This window comes from Mangifera indica, chromosome 11, assembly GCF_011075055.1.
Source record: "Mangifera indica cultivar Alphonso chromosome 11, CATAS_Mindica_2.1, whole genome shotgun sequence".
NCBI lineage: Eukaryota > Viridiplantae > Streptophyta > Magnoliopsida > Sapindales > Anacardiaceae > Mangifera > Mangifera indica.
Genome location: NC_058147.1, coordinates 12,543,935 through 12,563,282, shown reverse-complemented (window position 1 = coordinate 12,563,282; position 19,348 = coordinate 12,543,935). Strand labels below are relative to the sequence as shown.

At 32.4% G+C, this 19,348-nt stretch overlaps 2 protein-coding genes across 12 annotated transcripts; both read left to right on the top strand.

Annotated features, from left to right (window-relative positions):
• The first annotated feature begins 1,277 nt into the window (after positions 1 to 1,277).
• LOC123229166 (pentatricopeptide repeat-containing protein At1g62930, chloroplastic-like) lies at positions 1,278 to 7,294 on the top strand. Of its 7 annotated transcripts, none has more exons than XM_044654804.1 (4): positions 1,278 to 1,578; positions 1,829 to 3,359; positions 6,567 to 6,930; positions 7,013 to 7,294. In XM_044654804.1, exon 2 carries the CDS (start codon positions 1,869 to 1,871, stop codon positions 3,279 to 3,281), a length of 1,413 nt encoding a protein of 470 aa, XP_044510739.1. In that variant the 5' UTR covers positions 1,278 to 1,578; positions 1,829 to 1,868; the 3' UTR covers positions 3,282 to 3,359; positions 6,567 to 6,930; positions 7,013 to 7,294. The 7 variants fall into 7 exon arrangements, with proteins under 7 accessions (XP_044510739.1, XP_044510738.1, XP_044510737.1 ...); XM_044654803.1 differs by having other exon boundaries at positions 1,772 to 3,359; XM_044654802.1 differs by lacking the exon at positions 1,278 to 1,578 and having other exon boundaries at positions 1,585 to 1,938; positions 2,044 to 3,359.
• A 5,469-nt stretch (positions 7,295 to 12,763) lies between these two features.
• LOC123230208 (pentatricopeptide repeat-containing protein At1g62930, chloroplastic-like) lies at positions 12,764 to 19,032 on the top strand. 5 transcript variants are annotated; one of them, XM_044656373.1, is made up of 3 exons: positions 12,764 to 13,100; positions 13,294 to 13,459; positions 13,565 to 15,628. In XM_044656373.1, exons 2-3 carry the CDS (start codon positions 13,390 to 13,392, stop codon positions 14,800 to 14,802), a joined length of 1,308 nt encoding a protein of 435 aa, XP_044512308.1. In that variant the 5' UTR covers positions 12,764 to 13,100; positions 13,294 to 13,389; the 3' UTR covers positions 14,803 to 15,628. The 5 variants fall into 5 exon arrangements, 2 of the variants coding, with proteins under 2 accessions (XP_044512308.1, XP_044512309.1); XR_006505033.1 differs by adding an exon at positions 18,415 to 19,032 and having other exon boundaries at positions 12,764 to 13,459; positions 13,565 to 14,880; XR_006505032.1 differs by adding an exon at positions 18,311 to 18,379 and having other exon boundaries at positions 12,764 to 13,459; positions 13,565 to 14,880.
• Positions 19,033 to 19,348: the final 316 nt, after the last annotated feature.

The window sequence follows — 19,348 nt, the reverse complement described above, 5'->3', positions numbered from 1 at the left end:
TAATTTACCCTTTTTAACATATATGTATACATACACATGAAAAATCAAAAATTGATGAAGGAGTGTATCATTTAGACAACTAACTTTTTTCCCTTGTCCAAGAGTTTCATATTATTCATATTTTTTCCACTTACAACTACCCCTTAAGTTTTGAAACATTATACTTTCACCTATGTCTTCGATGAACTTCTCCCTTTATCTTTAGTTGACGAAGAAAATCAAGGAACAAGGCTTAATCTTGTTAACTAAGAAAATCAACATTGCCAACAAAAAACTAAGGAACTGAGCCAACGATCACGTGTGCAAATCAAAGAAAGGATGGTTGGAACAAGATTTGACAAAGGGAGGGAACCGAGCCAATGTGATGAGCATCAATGACCGAAGGAGAGTGTTGACTTTCACTAGAAAAAAAGTGAAAATATCACCAAAAAAATGTTACACTTTCATCAAGAAACTTTAATAAAGGGGCCAAAAATATTATTGGCAAGGGAGAGAGTATCAACAAAATGGAAGTTACATAATCGGACTAAGAAGAAAGGTTATAAAAATTAGAGAATGTAGTTGTAGGGTGTAACTTTGATTTTATAAAAGTTAAGGGGGTGATGATAAGTTAAAAATAAGAAACCCTAACAAGAGGAAATATTAGTTTTCAAAGTTATGATGGAAAAAAATATGAGTTTTTAAAACTAAGCTGGGGAAAAGGAAAAAAAATTATTTTTTTATTATTACTAAATACAATGACAATTATACTCTTATTATTAATAGATTTCACTAATAGATTTAAATAATAGTTAGGTATTTAAATTTTGAGCAATACTATGTGTACCCACTTTGGGTACACAAATGTATACACACTCATATGTGTCATCATATGATTGGTTATTGTTTTATTCTTAATTCAAAATCATCCAATCACATGATGATACATATAAATGTGTATACATTTGTGTATTCAAAGTGGGTACACATAGTTTTATTGTTAAATTTTAAAAGTTAACAAGTGGACTAAACCTTGGGTAGAATAATTTGTTTTGCCTTTCATAATTCAATTATAGATCATTCTAGAGGTTTCTTATAAAATATACTGAATTAAAAGGAGGTTATCAATTTTATATTTCAAATCATTAGTAATTAATTAAAAGGGATTAAAGTTTTAAATGTTTTATATAAGGGTACTTATGGGTTAGTACTGTTACACTTAATCACAGACAGGACAAATCAGTAATTGTACATTATTTGCGATGCGTAGGAATAGGACCAAACTTATGATGCGTCTGTCCCTGTACATTTCGCGTCGCACAAATCTCTTTACGGCCGTTCACCAAGGAATTTCAAGCTCCCTCCCCTCTTCGAAAATGTTTCTTAAAACTTCAATTATTTCCTTTAAATCATCTTTGAATGTTAGATCATCATCTTCATTCATTCCTTCGTCACTGAAATCAGCCAAACGCACCACTATTATTAAACACCTTTCTCAACTTGATAATTTCCTCCATGTAAACTGCAAGTCGGGTAACTTTTCTCTTGATGAAGCTCTTGATTCTTTCGATTACATGATTCATATGGACCCCACTCCTGGTATGTCATCTTTCAATATTTTGTTTTCTGCACTTATTAAGAAAAAATATTACGATGAATTCGTTGTGCTATACACGAGGTTCGTTTCAGCTGGGTTGTTGCCTAATTTGTTTACTTTGAGCATTGTTATTAATTGCTTATGCAAAATGGACCGGGTTTCTGACGGTTTTGTGGTTTTTGGGAGTATTTTTAGGAGGGGTTTTTACCCTGCCGCTGTGACTTTTACTAGTCTGATTAATGGTCTTTGTAAGGAGGGCAAAATTAAGAAGGCGATTGAATTGTTTGGAAAAATGGTTTCTGTTGGATGTAGGCCTGATGTGGTTACAGTTGGGAGTTTGATCACTGGCTTGTGTAGAACGGGTAATGTCACTGTTGCCCTTCAGTTATTTGATGAAATGAATAATGGGAATGGTGAATTTGGTGTCATTTGCAAGCCTAATGTTGTTTGCTATGCTGCTATTATAGATGGTCTTTGCAAATATGGGTTAGTAGACAAGGCGAAGAAACTGTTTTCAGAAATGAAGTCCAAGGCTGTCAATCCAGATGTGATTACTTACAACACTTTAATTTATGGATTGTGTAATACATCTAATTGGGAGGAGGCTAAAACTTTATTTGCAGAAATGTCGGATGAAGGTGTAAAGCCTAATGAGGTGACATTTACTGTGGTTATGGATGAACTTTGTAAGAATGGGAAGATTGATGAAGCCAATGGATTGCTCCAACTAATGATTAATAGAGGTATTCACCCCAACACAATTACTTACAATGCAGTTTTAAGTGGTTACTGCTTGGCAGGTAGAATTGAGGATGCAAGAAAACTATTTGATTCCATGGAAAGTAAGGGGTGTAAGCCTAATGTTTGTAGCTTCAGTATTTTAATGGATGGTATGTGCTTGGCAAATAAAATTGATGATGCTAAGGAATTGTTTTCTTTGATGTTGAGTAAGGGATGCAAACCTGATGTAGTTAGCTACACTACGTTGATCAATTGGTATTGTAAGAATCGAAAAGCTGATGAAGCTATTTGTGTTTATAAGGAAATGACCTCAAAGGGAATTCAGCCAACAATCGTTACATTTAACACCTTGCTAAAAGGTCTTTTCATATATGGTAAAGTTGGACATGCAAAAAAACTATTTGGTGAGATGCAACTTAGTAATGTTCCTCCCAATTTAATTATGTATAATATTCTTATTGATGGGTTTTGCAAAAATGGTTGTGTTTTGGAGGCTGCTGAACTGTTTCATTCTTTAAGAAACGGAAACATTCATCCTGACATCATTACTTTCAATTGTCTCATTGATGGTTTGTGCAAAACAAGAAGACTCAATATTGCTTTGGAACTATTTAACAGATGGCGCAATGAAGGATTTGTTCCAGATGTTGTGACATATAACATTCTGTTGTATGGACTTTGTAAAGAAGGGAAGTTGGAGATGGCAAGTAATTTGTTATCAGATATGGCACAAAACGATTGTGCTCCAAATTGCATCAGTTTTAATACTCTTATGTCTGTTTTCTTGCAAAATAATGAGACTTCAAAAGTGGTAGAACTTCTTCACAAAATGAAAGAGAGAAATGTGAAGCCAGATGCATCCACGGCTTCAATTATTCTAGATTTACTACAAAGGTATAAAAACTACAGTGAAGTCCTAAATTTGCTACCAGCGTTCTCAAACCAAGAACCTGCGGATAGTTGATTGTCAAGTAACTGCATTTTCTGAGGGAGTACAACTTATCACAAGAGTCTTGCCAGATGTCAAAGTTTCTATGTAAAGGTTTGTGCCAACATTGTAGTGCTCAATAGGAAAATATGAAATTTCGGTCTCCTTATTAGGGAAAAAAAAAATCAGTCAACCAATAAATATCCATGTCAACCTTAAATTGTGCATGTCAACCAAGAAATATCCTGGTCATGATTTCTAAATTAAAACAAAAATCTAAATTTAAATGGTATTAAAGGTTGGACCTGTTTCTGTGTAAGAGAATGCAAGTTTGGTTTTTCGATAGGAAAATATTAAATTTCAGTCCCTGCATTTTTTAAAAAAAAAAATTTCAATTTTTTTAATTCAAAAAACTAATAGTTTTGTACATTCAAGTGTTGTTATTTCTAAACTAAATCGTTATATTTTATTGACTGCAATTCACATTTCAATCCTGTTATTCTGAGTAAAGTTGCAAGATGAATAGTCGATGGTGAATTTTGCATCCTTATCTATGTTCAGTCTAGTTTCTCTCCTCATTTGCAAAACCCATGAGGGTATTACACTAAATAATATGTTAATATTCAAACTCACTAGTATGGTAGTCCGCTTGAAGTCTATTATTTGTTACAGTATCAGAATTCCTGAAGTCATTAGTGCTAGTATGGTTGAGTCTATGTATTTTTTGATGTTGGATTAACATGTTTCATGATAGCTGTTAGATTATTTATTTGAACACCAAGTAATGAATTATTTTGTGAACTTAATTAATTCTAAAATGATATTAAATTAGTGTAATGATACTCAACCCAAGATATTCCCAAATTATAATCCATATCTTCATTTTTTGGTGGTTTAGTGTGACCATCGAGTTGCTGTTAGTATATGGCTGACACATCTTTGTTTCTAACAAGTGCATTTTTAATGTTATCAAAGGTTGTAGATGGTTTCACATTCAAGGTTGTTGATTAAATCGATGTGATTGAACCAGTAAAGAAATCGTATGAACTCTTTTGCAAATTATAATTGGATGGTGAAGAAGACTGAGAAAGTGTGTGCTTATTGTGTTAAAAAGAAGTGTGGTTATAAAGTGATGTGTAAGTTTACAATACTGATTTCTGGGTGTCATTTTAAGTAATTTTTTTTTCATTTTTTTAATTTTTATTGATTTCGGGTGTCATTTTTGTCATTGAATTAACGGGTTTATTATATGTGTGGGATTCTTTGTCATCACAATCTAATAAGATTTATCTAGGAAGTCAAGATGAAACAGTGAGGGTTTGGTATTGTCTCTTTGTCTAGCCACGATTGTTCTTTTGGATTACTTGGTTTTTGATTTGTTGGTATTTAGAAAATTTCTTAATTCATTGATTTGTTTCTTTAATAAGGGTTGAAATTAATTTATTTTTTTATATTATTTTAGACTTTTTTTATTGGGAGCATTTAGGTCTTTTGATAAAAAATCGTGTATTAGATAACGAAACTAAGGGTGTAAACAACGTTGAGTTGCTTATGACTTAGATATCTTAAGTTAGGCTTGGCTTGATTTAAGTAAAGTCAAGCTTTATCTTAAACCACTCGAGTTCAAACACTTGAGCTAGAGGTTGATGTTGGTTGGCTCACTAAATTGATGACTCAACTCGAGTAAAATATCAATATTTTACTAAAATTTTCAAATCTTGCATTTACACTCCAAAAATTTTATTTTTTATTTTTGAATATAAAAGGTGATTAATAAATATATAAATTATGAGGTTTATAATATTGTTTTGAAAGTTAAAGTGTTTGAATGTAATTTTTTGAGTCAAGATCGAATCAATCTTCTTGTCTCAAGCTCGAGCTTGAGTTCTCCTTTAATGTAATTAGGTGGAGCTCGAGCTAAGCACTACTTTACAAGGCTCAGATTGATTACACCCTTAAATGGAACTGAGTAGTGCTACTTAGTTTCAAGGATTATATTGTCATTGAAAAATCAATGTGTCTTGAATTTGACCAAGTGTATATCTATCTCTAAGTATGTACCTCCTAGAAATTTTTGATGAGAGTGTGCAAAACACGGTTAAAACCATAAAACTAAATTGAATCATTCGATTTTTTTTGTAGTTTGGTTTGAGTTGGGTTGAAAAAAATTTGGAAAATGGTTTACAATTTGGGTTTTGGTTTAGGTGGTTTTGAAATTGAATCAAACCATAGTTCTTTTTTTTTTGGGCAAAACGACATTGTTTTGTCCCTTTTATAACAAAATCAAATACAAATTGGTCAATTTCTACTGTGCCATAATTGACATCACTCTCTTCTCGACATCATTCTCTCTTTGCTCGATAGTTGATGTTTCCACATTGATTCATTATGAGAGGTTGTAAATTATCCCTAAACAATATTATTGCAAACCTGAATGATCGGCTAACTGACCTCCTAGCTGAGGGTTTCAGTAGCTCATTCAGCAGGTTCCAGGCACAACTCCTTTCTACAAATTCACAATCCCAGTTCCTTTCCAACAACAATCAAAACGACATCACCAAATCTCTCACAACAGAAAGGGAGATGGGAGATAATCACAGATATAAACTCAGTCTCACTATTCTTTTCATCAACTATACTTGAGCCATGTTTGTAATGAGATTAAACAGAGCAGTAATCATATTTCATTTCATATTCATAATGTAAAAAATAGCTACAACAATGTTCCAAGAATGTAACAATAAGTTCCGCTGGAAATTCAAGAATCCACAAAAGGTAATAACAAAAGCAACAGAAACAGAAACAGAAATAGAAAATGAACTTAGTGATAATATTCTGAATAATAATTCGCCCCCTTCCTATTCCAAGCATTCCCCATTATATAGGCAGCCTTCTAACCGTAAATGAACCCCACTACTAAGGATTCTCCTCTGAATTATAGGAAGGAGGCTTCAACTAATTTTAGTTGCTTTTGTGAACTGTCCAAACTGCCTTCACCCATTTGGTCTTCACTTTTACTCTCAGTTGGGCTATCTTCCTCACCTCCTGGGCTGCCTTCTGGATTTTTGCCTTTGGGCCTGCGATGGTAGACTTTTGTAATTATTGTTGATGTTGGATTTATTTAAGTTTTGATTGAGATTCTTAATTATTGTTGATGAATCTGTGAATGTATCCCAAGATGCCAATCATAGGTTGTTTCGTCCAAGTTGGTATGTCTAAATTCGATTTAGTAGTATATATTGTCACCTTTATTAAATGAGTTGGGATGACTTGGGCCACATGAAATGTTTCTCACTCATCTCTGGTCTAATGTTTCATCAGCTTGGCAATTGCTTAAGTCGCTGATGGGAAACCCACATCAAAGTGGGCTAACCTAAATCCAGGAGTGCTTGCTTAAGTCGTTGTTTCTGACGGGTGCCTATTATTGTTTTCAGAGGAATTTCTTACAAAGATGTTTCTAAGGTTGCAGGTGGTTTAGCACTCAGGGCTGCTGATTGAAATGATGCTATTGAAGCAGTGAAGAAATTGTATTAACTCTTTTGCAAATATTAATCATATAGTGAGGAAGACAGAGAAAGTGTGTGCTTATTGGGTTGAAAGGAAGTGTGGTTATGGAGTGATGTGTAAGTTTTGCAATCCAACTGAGGGTTTTAGGTTGTTGAAGTAGCATGAAGGCCCGTTGAAGGTACAATCAATTTTATTAAAGGTCTTTTTCATTTTTCATTTTTAATTTTTGTTTATTTTTGGTGTTTTTTTATTATGAGCAGTTATGTGTGGGATTGTGTTGCCATCGGAATCTTCTAATCTTTATCCGGGACGTCGAGATGAAACTGTGAGGCTTTGGAATTGTCTCTGCATCTGGCTGCGATTGTTGTTGGTATAAAGAAAATTTCTTAAGGCACTGATTATTTAATTTGTTTATTTTATAAGGGTTGAAATTATGGTAGTTTTTATATTATAGAATTTTTTTGTTAGGAGCATTTCAACCTATTATGAAAGATTATGTATTACATAACGAAATATTCATTGAAAAATTATTGTGTCCTGAATTTTACGAATGGTAAAATTATCTGAGTATTTACCTCCCTGAAATTGACAACAAATTTGTAGAAATAACTGAAGAATTACATAGTTTGTGGAGCATCAACAACTCCATTTGGTAGATGGCGATTGGATTAGTAGCTTCATGAACCGAAAAATCTACAAATCTTTTACTCTTTTAGAACAACGTCTACTATACTTTAATCCCAATTGGGTTTCAAGAATGCTTATTCATGGTGGTTGTGCGTGATATTCTGAGATGTTTGTTTTGCAAGCGAGGTCTGGTTTGAATATGGATAGTCTTGTTTAACCTGTTTGGTACGTTTGGTGAGGGAAAGTAAATGAGTGATACATAAGAAAACCACTAAAAATAGAGCAGAATTTGCAGTAATAATCACAATGTGTATGGATTCTGTACTCCAATATGAAAACATTTTAGAATAAAACCCCACAAGGTAGTTGAATCCGTTGGGAAAATTCCTGAGATTAGGACTAGTTGTAGCTTTTGGCTATGGCGGAGATTGACAGTATTGACAATGGTTAGGAACCTCTTAACAAGAGAACAAATATTCCAACACTGAAGAACTAGTCAGAATCTAACAACTGAATTCTCGAATCTACTGATACCGCCCTCTTGATTGTCGTATTTGATCAACTGAACCCCAAATTCTATCAATTCCATTTTTTGGTTCATTGTCAGCTTAATATCTTCGTCTAAACTAGCAGATTTTGTGTCAAATTTTACTGTGTCGACCAGATCAGCTTCATTCTTCTTTCATCGCTCATTGTACACGATCAAGATGGCATCGTTACCCCTTGACAGTCATGATTTGGTTTCTATTTGCTTTTACAATGGAAATAAATTTTACTCTCACCTATTGCTCAAGCTTTCAATTTTGTTAGTCATTATACCTAAGGGGGGATGAGTTGAGTTCGAACACTCTCCACCTAAAATTTGGTTTGAATATAAAATGATCTAATTCAAATTCATCAAGCTAAAAGTAAGGATGACTTGAGTTTGACTCGAATTTATAACTCAAATTCATAATTCAAATTTATATTTCGGATTTGTGATTTGAGTTCGTAACTCATTGAAAAAACAATATAACGTTAGTTAATAATTGGGGAGAACAACATAATTTTATCAATGAACTACAAACTCCAACCATAAAATTGAGTAAAATTTTCTCTAACTCAAGTTTGGTTTGACTTAAAAAATAAGTTTGATCCTCTTGACTCAAATGCAAATTAAACAAATTCGGACTGAGCTAAATTCAGGTTTAACACTACTTAGACGTTTCTCCAATTTTCCACTTATACCTTGTGCGAAATCAAACCTCCACATCTTTATAATCATGATGTTTTGATTCAAATTTGTAGAAAAATGATTATTTCAATACTAATAAGCAAATGCTGCTAATGTCGGTAGCAAGAGCAACCAACTACTCTCAACAATAGTAGCCTGTGTCTACAATACATAAATAATAATATTCTTGCCTCTCTAATTTATTTATTCAACCACTGTATAATTTTTACATTTAAATACTATCTTAATTAAATATTTCGTCTAATCAAATATTATGTTAATAATAATAATATTATTAATATTATGATTATTATAATTATTTTTATCATCATTGACTAATCCTAACAAAAGCTTTTAGCCTTGTTTTTCAGTGGTGAGCTTTTGATTTTCTTATTGGGACCAAACAAAACCATCTTGTCCTGAAAGCAAGAATGGCTACGAATCCGATTGAGTTTGAATACTTTTTAGTTTGAGTTTGACTCAAATTTTTCGAGCTAAAATCAATAGTAGTTTAAGTTTGATTCAAATAAAAAATTATTTGACTTTATTCATGATTTGATTCAATTTGATTCGATTTGAATTTATAATTCAAATCAATTATTTGAATTTGTGGTTTAGATTTGTAACTCATTAACAAAACAATATTATTTTATCCAAATAATAGGTAAAATCACCCATTCAAACTCAAATCAAACCTAATATTTCACAATAAATTCTGAAAAACACTATAGATAAGCGCATTTTCAAGAACTTATCAACAGTTAAAAAAGAAAAAAAATTATTTAAGAAGATAAGAAGTTGTTCATTTTTAGATCCCAATAGCAACAATAACTAAAATTGACCTTAACAAAACATTGAAAGTCATAAAGCATGATCAGAGGGTGAGTGATTCGATTTAATAGATATTTCTATCAGTTAGTCCGATTTTTTTTTTTTTTATAGAAATACAAACAGTTGTAATCGTTTCTTTAATAAAAAATTGAGATATTTTTTCGTCAAAGTGTCTGTTGTCTTTTTTTTAAATCTTTTTTAAAATTCAAGCGAAACCTTTCATGGTATCAAAGTTGTTTTGTGATCAGCATTATAAAATGGATTATTCATGGGTTTCTTCTAGTTCTACTTTAAGATCTGATAGAAGCCTCGAGTCTAATGATATTGTATTTACTCATTCAACCCATATCAAAAGTAATTCTTATGTTGAGCTTAATTATAGGCAGTCAATCCTAAACTGTTAGAAAAAATTATCACTACTAGTGTGCATAGATGTTTTATTTTATTAGTTCGCACGATTTAGAAGAGCATTTAATCGGGTTATTTGCTTGTCCTTAACATTTTTTACTTGCTCAAAATGAGTTTATGTCTGTTACAACTAAGAAAATGAATCTTGAATTTGTTGTGTGAAAAAAGTGTATGTAACATCTCCTATAAAAATATTATCCTTCAAAGGCAAACGTAAGTACATAAACTAAAATAAACATGCATAACACTTAAAACTGTTTATCCATCAAATCATAATTTTAAAAAATTTTATAAATACCCTTCATTAAATTTAGATGCGAAAACATGCAAAGAATGTCTAAATACATAAAGATACTTAAATAATGTGTGTAACAAACCAAGATAAATTCATACATAGCACTCATTACCTAAAAAACATTAAAAGTAGAGGAGTGAGTAATAAATTACTTGGTCGTATTGAGGTTTTACTTAAACTTAATTAATCCCCATTATAACCTTGACTTGCTTCCACTCTAACTTAGTCATTAGAAGTACTTTTCTTGGACTTCAACCTTTAATGACTTTGTCATTAGAAGTGCTTCCGGTCCTTTTTTAACTTTATCTTAGGAAAACCTTTGTCCCATATAGTCATCTCAAAAAACACTAAGGTCTCATAACTATGATAACAAAGTCTCTTGGTTATCTAAGATATACTCGAGATCTTATACTTAGATGACTTTCCCTCTAAATACTTGAAAACTCAAGTGAAAGCATTTTGTACTTTTACTAAATACTTAAATTTATGTGTTGATCAAATTAGGTTAAAACATAGAATTGTCATCTTGGTCATGTAACATATTATATAGTCTCATTTCCTTGAAAACATTATTGTATTGTGATATCATATGTAGGCCCTACTATGGGCTACTTTACCCTTCTACGAATATTGTGTGCTACTGACAATGAGCGATGCTCTACCATGGGCATATGTAGAGAGAATCTTATAAGTATCTTCTCGTAACAACCCTCATAAAACATATCTACTAATGAAAGATTATGGTTCAATATGATAACACTGATTGGGATATGCTCATGTATAAACATACATGCATCTCGAGTCCTTAACTTAATTTAGACTTGTAAGTAGTTTTCACCCTAAGTTTTCTTTCTCTTATGGCCTAACTATATTGTTACACTCTTTAGGCATGACTCAGTACGACTATATATGATATACATTAGTATTATCCTTCGGACAACATTATGAATTTTTGGGTTCATGACTTAGCTCAACTTTACTTCCTTATCAAATGTACAATAGTACATGGTTAACTACTCACAAACATCCTTGATCATGACGCACGTTCTTGTACATAGGCGTACACATCTTCCTCATTAATGACTTGGCCTTCCTCTTCATAGTCAGGTTGAAACCGTAGGGATATAATCCACTTTTTACTTTGTGAACAACTATGAACCCTTTTTGTATAATCATCCACCATAACCTATTCTACGTGTCACATAAGGTCATTTGTGTCTTTTGTATTGTCAAAAATTAGAATCAAATCAGAATCATAATAAGATTAAATCAAAGTCAACATCATATCAAATCAAAATCATATCAAACAAAAACAAGATCAAATTAAATTAAATAGTGTTGACTATAATCTTTATATGTTTATTATGATCTTTCCTTATTAATTTCTACCTATAATATTAGGAATAAAATGTTTTTGTATCATCCTGTTCATAACTCTTGAACTCTTAATCAATAATTCTCTATCTATTATACATTGTGTTTTAATAAATGTTATACTTCAAATTTTTTTATATAAGATTAAAATGTTATGCTCATTCTATAAATCATCATTGTTATTTCCAATTAATTACCATAAATATATATATATATATATATATAAGGCATTTGTTATTTCCCTGCACCTTACAGTATAATAAATTTTTATAATGGGCAAAAGATTTATTCCCACTCAAGATTTAGTTCATTGACAAAATTATATATGTTAATTTTTAAAAATCTAAATATTTACTTGTTATTCAAATTTGTTAGTTTAATTGTAAATTATATTAATTTACCCTTTTTAACATATATGTATACATACACATGAAAAATCAAAAATTGATGAAGGAATGTATCATTTAGACAACTAACTTTTTCCCCTTGTCCAAGAGTTTCATATTATTCATATTTTTTTACAACTACCCCCTAAGTTTTGAAGCATTATACTTTCACCTATGTCTTCGACAAACTTCTCCCTTCATCTTTAGCCGACAAGGAAAACCAAGGAACAAGGTTTAATCTTGTTAACTAAGAAAATCAACATTGCCAACAAAAAACTAAGGAACCGAGCCAACGATCATGTGTGCACATAAAAAAAAGGATGGTTGAAACAAGTTCCACAAAGGGAGGGAACTGAGCCGATGTGATGAGCATCAATGACCGAAGGAGAGTGTTGACTTTTGCTAGAAAAAAGAGTGACAATATCACCAAAAAAAGGTTACACTTTTATCAAGGATTTTGCTCGTTTACAATTGAAACTTTAATAAAGATGCCAAAAATATTATTGGCAAGGGAGAGAACATCAATAAAATGAAAATTACATCGTCGGACCGAGAAGAAAGGTTATAAAAAGAAGAGAATGTAGTTGTGGGGTGTAACTTTGATTTTCTAAAAGTTAAGGGGGTGGTTGATAAGTTAAAAATAAGAAACCCTAACAAGAAGAAGTGTTAGTTTTCAAAACTATAATGAAAAAAAATGAGTTTTTAAAATTAAACTAAACAAAAAAGATAAAATTTTATTTTTTTAATATTATTAAATACAATGACGACTATACTCTTATTATTAATACATTTATAATATTTGTAAAGAGTACTGTTACACTTAATCGCAAAACAGGACAAATAAGTAATTATACATTATTTGCGATGCGTAGGAGTAGGATCACACTTATGATGCGTCTGTCCTTGTACATTTCGCATCGCACAAGTCTCTTTTACGGCCGTTCACCAAGGAATTTCAAACTCCCTCCCTTCACAGATCCCCTCTTCGAAAATGTTTCTTAAAACTTCAATTATTTCCTTTAAATCATTTTTGAATGTTAGATTTTCATCTTCATTCATTCCTTCGTCACTGAAATCAGCCAAACGCACCACTATTATTAAACACCTTTCTAAACTTGATAATTTCCTCCATGTAAACTGCAAGTCGGGTAACTTTTCTCTTGATGAAGCTCTTGATTCTTTCGATTACATGATTCATATGGACCCCGCTCCTGGTATGTCATCTTTCAGTAATTTGTTTTCTGCACTTATTAAGAAAAAATATTACGATGAATTCCTTGTGCTATACACGAGGTTCGTTTCAGCTGGGTTGTTGCCTAATTTGTTTACTTTGAGCATTGTTATTAATTGCTTATGCAAAATGGACCGGGTTTCTGACGGTTTTGTGGTTTTTGGGAGTATTTTTAGGAGGGGTTTTTACCCTGCCGCTGTGACTTTTACTAGCTGATTAATGGTCTTTGTGAGGAGGGCAAAATTAAGAAGGCGATTGAATTGTTTGGAAAAATGGTTTCTGTTGGATGTAGGCCTGATGTGGTTACAGTTGGGAGTTTGATCACTGGCTTGTGTCGAACAGGTAATGTCACTGTTGCCCTTCAGTTATTTGATGAAATGAGTAATGGGAATGGTGAATTTGGTGTCATTTGCAAGCCTAATGTTGTTTGCTATGCTGCTATTATAGATGGTCTTTGCAAATATGGGTTAGTAGACAAGGCGAAGAAACTGTTTTCAGAAATGAAGTCCAAGGCTGTTAATCCAGATGTGATTACTTACAACACTTTAATTTATGGATTGTGTAATACATCTAATTGGGAGGAGGCTAAAACTTTATTTGCAGAAATGTCGGATGAAGGTGTAAAGCCTAATGAGGTGACATTTACTGTGGTTATGGATGAACTTTGTAAGAATGGGAAGATTGATGAAGCCAATGGATTGCTCCAACTAATGATTAATAGAGGTATTCACCCCAACACAATTACTTACAATGCAATTTTAAGTGGTTATTGCTTGGCAGGTAGAATTGGGGATGCAAGAAAACTATTTGATTCCATGGAAAGTAAGGGGTGTGAGCCTAATGTTTTTAGCTTCAATATTTTAATGGATGGTATGTGCTTGGCAAATAAAATTGATGATGCTAAGGAATTGTTTTCTTTGATGTTGAGTAAGGGATGCAAACCTAATGTAGTCAGCTACAATACGATGATCAATTGGTATTGTAAGAATCGAAAAGCTGATGAAGCTATTTGTGTTTATAAGGAAATGACCTCAAAGGGAATTCAGCCAACAATCGTTACATTTAGCACCTTGCTAAAAGGTTTTTTCATGTATGGTAAAGTTGGACAAGCAAAAAAACTATTTGGTGAGATGCAACTTAGTAATGTTCCTCCCAATTTAATTACGTATAATATTCTTATTGATGGGTTTTGCAAAAATGGTTATGTTTTGGAGGCTGTTGAACTGTTTCATTCTTTAAGAAACGGAAACATTCATCCTGACATCATTACTTTCAATTGTCTCATTGATGGTTTGTGCAAAACAAGAAGACTCAATATTGCTTTGGAACTATTTAACAGATGGCGCAATGAAGGATTTGTTCCAGATGTTGTGACATATAACATTCTGTTGTATGGACTTTGTAAAGAAGGGAAGTTGGAGATGGCAAGTAATTTGTTATCAGATATGGAACAAAACGACTGTGCTCCAGATTGCATCAGTTTTAATACTCTTATGTCTGGTTTCTTGCAAAATAATGAGGCTTCAAAAGTGGTAGAACTTCTTCGCAAAATGAAAGGGAGAAATGTGAAGCCAGATGCATCCACGGCTTCAATTATTCTAGATTTACTACAAAGGTATAAAAACTACAGTGAAGTCCTAAATTTGCTACCAGCGTTCTCAAACCAAGAACCTGCGGATAGTTGATTGTCAAGTAACTGCATTTTCTGAGGGAGTACAACTTATCACAAGAGTCTTGCCAGATGTCAAAGTTTCTATGTAAAGGTTTGTGCCAACATTGTAGTGCTCAATAGGAAAATATGAAATTTCGGTCTCCTTATTAGGAAAAAAAAAAATCGGTCAACCAATAAATATCCATGTCAACCTTAAATTGTGCATGTCAACCAAGAAATATCCTGGTCATGATTTCTAAATTAAAACAAAAATCTAAATTTAAATGGTATTAAAGGTTGGACCTGTTTCTGTGTAAGGGAATGCAAGTTAGGTTTTTCGATAGGAAAATATTAAATTTCAGTCCCTGCATTTTAAAAAAAAAAAATTCAATTTTTTTTTTTCAAAAAACTAATAGTTCGGTACATTCAAGTGTTGTTATTTCTAAACTAAATCGTTATATTTTATTGACTGCAATTCACATTTCAATCCTGTTATTCTGAGTAAAGTTGCAAGATGAATAGTCGATGGTGAATTTTGCATCCTTATCTATGTTCAGTCTAGTTTCTCTCCTCATTTGCAAAACCCATGAGGGTATTACACTAAATAATACGTTAATATTCAAACTCACTAGTATGGTAGTCCGCTTGAAGTCTATTATTTATTACAGTATCAGAATTCCTGAAGTCATTAGTGCTAGTATGGTTGAGTCTATGTATTTTTTGATGTTGGATTAACATGTTTCATGATGGCTGTTAGATTATTTATTTGTACACCAAGTAATGAATTATTTTGTGAACTTAATTAATTCTAAAATGATATTAAATTAGTGTAATGATACTCAACCCAAGATATTCCCAAATTATAATCCATATCTTCATTTTTTGGTGGTTTAGTGTGACCATCGAGTTGCTGTTAGTATATGGCTGACACATCTTTGTTTCTAACAAGTGCATTTTTAATGTTATCAAAGGTTGTAGATGGTTTCACATTCAAGGTTGTTGATTAAATCGATGTGATTGAACCCGTAAAGAAATCGTATGAACTCTTTTGCAAATTATAATTGGATGGTGAAGAAGACTGAGAAAGTGTGTGCTTATTGTGTTAAAAAGAAGTGTGGTTATAAAGTGATGTGTAAGTTTACAATACTGATTTCTGGGTGTCATTTTAAGTAATTTTTTTTTTTCATTTTTTTAATTTTTATTGATTTCGGATGTCATTTTTGTCATTGAATTAATGGGTTTATTATATGTGTGGGATTCTTTGTCATCACAATCTAATAAGATTTATCTAGGAAGTCAAGATGAAACAGTGAGGGTTTGGTATTGTCTCTTTGTCTAGCCACGATTGTTCTTTTGGATTACTTGGTTTTTGATTTGTTGGTATTTAGAAAATTTCTTAATTCATTGATTATTTGATTTGTTTCTTTAATAAGGATTGAAATTAATTTATTTTTTATATTATTTTAGACTTTTTTTATTAGGAGCATTTAAGACTTTTGATGAAAAATCGTGTATTGGATAATGAAACTAAGGGTGTAAACAACGTTGAGTTGCTTAAGACCTAGATATCTTAAGTTAGGCTTGGCTTGATTTAAGTAAAGTCAAGCTTTATCTTAAACCACTCGAGTTCAAACACTTGAGCTAGAGGTTGATGTTGGTTGGCTCACTAAATTGATGACTCAACTCGAGTAAAATATCAATATTCTACTAAAATTTTCAAATCTTGCATTTACACTCCAAAAATTTTATTTTTTATTTTTGAATATTAAAGGTAATTGATAAATATATAAATTATGAGGTTTATAATATTGTTTTGAAAGTTAAAGTGTTTGAATGTAATTTTTTGAGTCAAGATCGAATCAATCTTCTTGTCTCAAGCGCGAGCTTGAGTTCTCCTTTAATGTAATTAAGTGAAGCTTGAGCTAAGCACTACTTTACAAGGCTCGGATTGATTACACCCTTAAATGGAACTGAGTAGTGCTACTTAGTTTCAAGGATTATTTTGTCATTGAAAAATCAATGTGTCTTGAATTTGACCAAGTGTATATCTATCTCTAAGTATGTACCTCCTACAAATTTTTTATGAGAGTGTGCAAAACACGGTTAAAACCATAAAACTAAATTGAACCATTAAATTTTTTTTGTAGTTTGGTTTGAATTGGGTTGAAAAAAATTTGGAAAATGGTTTACAATTTGGGTTTTGGTTTAGGTGGTTTTGAAATTGAACCAAACCATAATTCTGTTTTTTTTTTGGGCAAAACGACATTGTTTTGTCCCCTTTATAACAAGATCAAATACAAATTGGTCAATTTCCACTGTGTCATAATTGACATCACTCTCTTCTCGACATCATTCTCTCCTTGCTCGATAGTTGATGTTTCCACACTGATTCTTAATGAGAGGTTGTAAATTATCCCTAAACAATATTATTGCAAACCTTAATGATCGACTAACTGACCTCCTAGCTGAGGGTTTCAATAGCTCCTTCAGCCGGTATCCCTAAACAATATTATTGCAAACTTGAGCCATGTTTGTAATGAGATTAAACAGAGCAGTAATCATATTTCATTTCATATTCATAATGTGAAAAATAGCTACAACAATGTTCCAAGAATGTAACAATAAGTTCCTCTGGAAATTCAAGAATCCACAAAAGGTGATAACAAAAGCAACAGAAACAGAAATAGAAAATGAACAATAGTCCAGCTGGGTTTCAAAAGTCAGCCCTCTCCTACTATCTCTACCAACTTAGTGATAATATTCTGAATAATAATTCGCCCCCTTCCTATTCCAAGCATTCCCCATTATATAGGCAGCCTTCTAACCGTAAATGGATCCCACCACTAAGGATTCTCCTCTGAATTATGGGAAGGAGGTTTCAACTAATTTCAGTTGCTTTTGTGAACTGTCCAAACTGCCCTCACCCATATGGTCTTCACTTTTGCTCTCAGTTGGGCTATCTTCCTCACCTCCTGGGCTGCCTTCTGGATTTTTCCCTTTGGGCCTGCGATGCGATGGTAGACTTTTGTAATTAGATTCCCAACAATTATCTTCGTTAATAGAAATCTCATTTCCTAGAATTTGTTTGGGTTCTTAGTGCTGAAACGTTAACTAGTATTGTGTGTTTCTAAACTCCACGTTTTCTTGTGATGTTGATGTTCAACTTTTGAGTGTCCCACTTCATTAGGAACATACAAACTCAAGTTCTGGTGTAGAAGCTCAACTACCAATCATTCTTTTTTTTATTTTTTTTCGGCTAAGTACCACTGACCAATCTTTGGTAATATGATTGTTTGCAATCCAAAGTTCCAGTGTAACATTTTGAGTGAATGTTGGATTTATTTAAGTTTTGATTGAGATTCTTAATTATTGTTGATGAATCTGTGAATGTATCCCAAGATGCCAATCATAGGTTGTTTCGTCCAAGTTGGTATGTCTAAATTCGATTTAGTAGTATATATTGTCACCTTTATTAAATGAGTTGGGATGACTTGGGCCACATGAAATGTTTCTCACTCATCTCTGGTCTAATGTTTCATCAGCTTGGCAATTGCTTAAGTCGCTGATGGGAAACCCACATCAAAGTGGGCTAACCTAAATCCAGGAGTGCTTTTTTAGGTCGCTGACACATCTTTGTTTCTGACAGGTGCCTATTATTGTTTTCAGAGGAATTTTTTACAAAGATGTTTCTAAGGTTGCAGGTGGTTTAGCACCCAGGGCTGCTGATTGAAATGATGCTATTGAAGCAGTGGAGAAATTGTATTCACTCTTTTGTAAATATTAATCATATAGTGAGGAAGACAGAGAAAGTGTGTGCTTATTGGGTTGAAAGGAAGTCTGGTTATGGAGTGATGTGTAAGTTTTGCAATCCAACTGAGGGTTTTAGGTTGTTGAAGTAGCTTGAAGGCCAGTTGAAGGTACAATCAATTTTATTATGTGTGGGATTGTGTCGCCATCGGAATCTTCTAATCTTTATCCGGGAAGTCAAGCTGAAACTGTGAGGTTTGGAATTGTCTCTGCATCTGGCTGCGATTGTTGTTGGTACAAAGAAAATTTCTTGATTCACTGATTATTTAATTTGTTTATTTTATAAGGGTTGAAACTATGGTTTATATTATAGAATTTTTTTGTTAGGAGCATTTCAACCTATTATAAAAGATTATGTATTACATAACGAAATATTCATTGAAAAATTATTGTGTCCTGAATTTTACCAATGGTAAAATTATCTGAGTATTTACCTCCCTGAAATTGACAACAAATTTGTAGAAATAACTGAAGAATTACATAGTTTGTGGAGCATCAACAACTCCATTTGGTAGATGGCGATTGGATTAGTAGCTTCATGAACCAAAAAATCTACAAATCTCTTAGTCTTTTAGAACAACATAAAAAAGCCAATGGGTCACACATAAAAGAAGTTGATGAACTATGGAGGCAAGAGGATTGTTAAAGTTAAATTCGGTCTGAATTCTAAATGGAGAATTTAGAGCCTTGGAAAGTTTATGGGCTCGAAAGTCCATTTTATTATACTTAGGGACCTTCGTATAATAATCATGAAAAACTAAAGGTGTTTGCAA

Coding starts and splice junctions, on each gene's coding strand:
- LOC123229166 (XM_044654800.1), top strand. CDS start 1,725: ATGGACCGGGTTTCTGACGGTTTTGTGGTTTTTGGGAGTATTTTTAGG.
- LOC123230208 (XM_044656373.1), top strand. CDS start 13,390: ATGGTTTCTGTTGGATGTAGGCCTGATGTGGTTACAGTTGGGAGTTTG. Junction 13,460..13,564: donor CACTGGCTTGTGTCGAACAG/GTAATGTCACTG, acceptor CTGCTATTATAG/ATGGTCTTTGCAAATATGGG.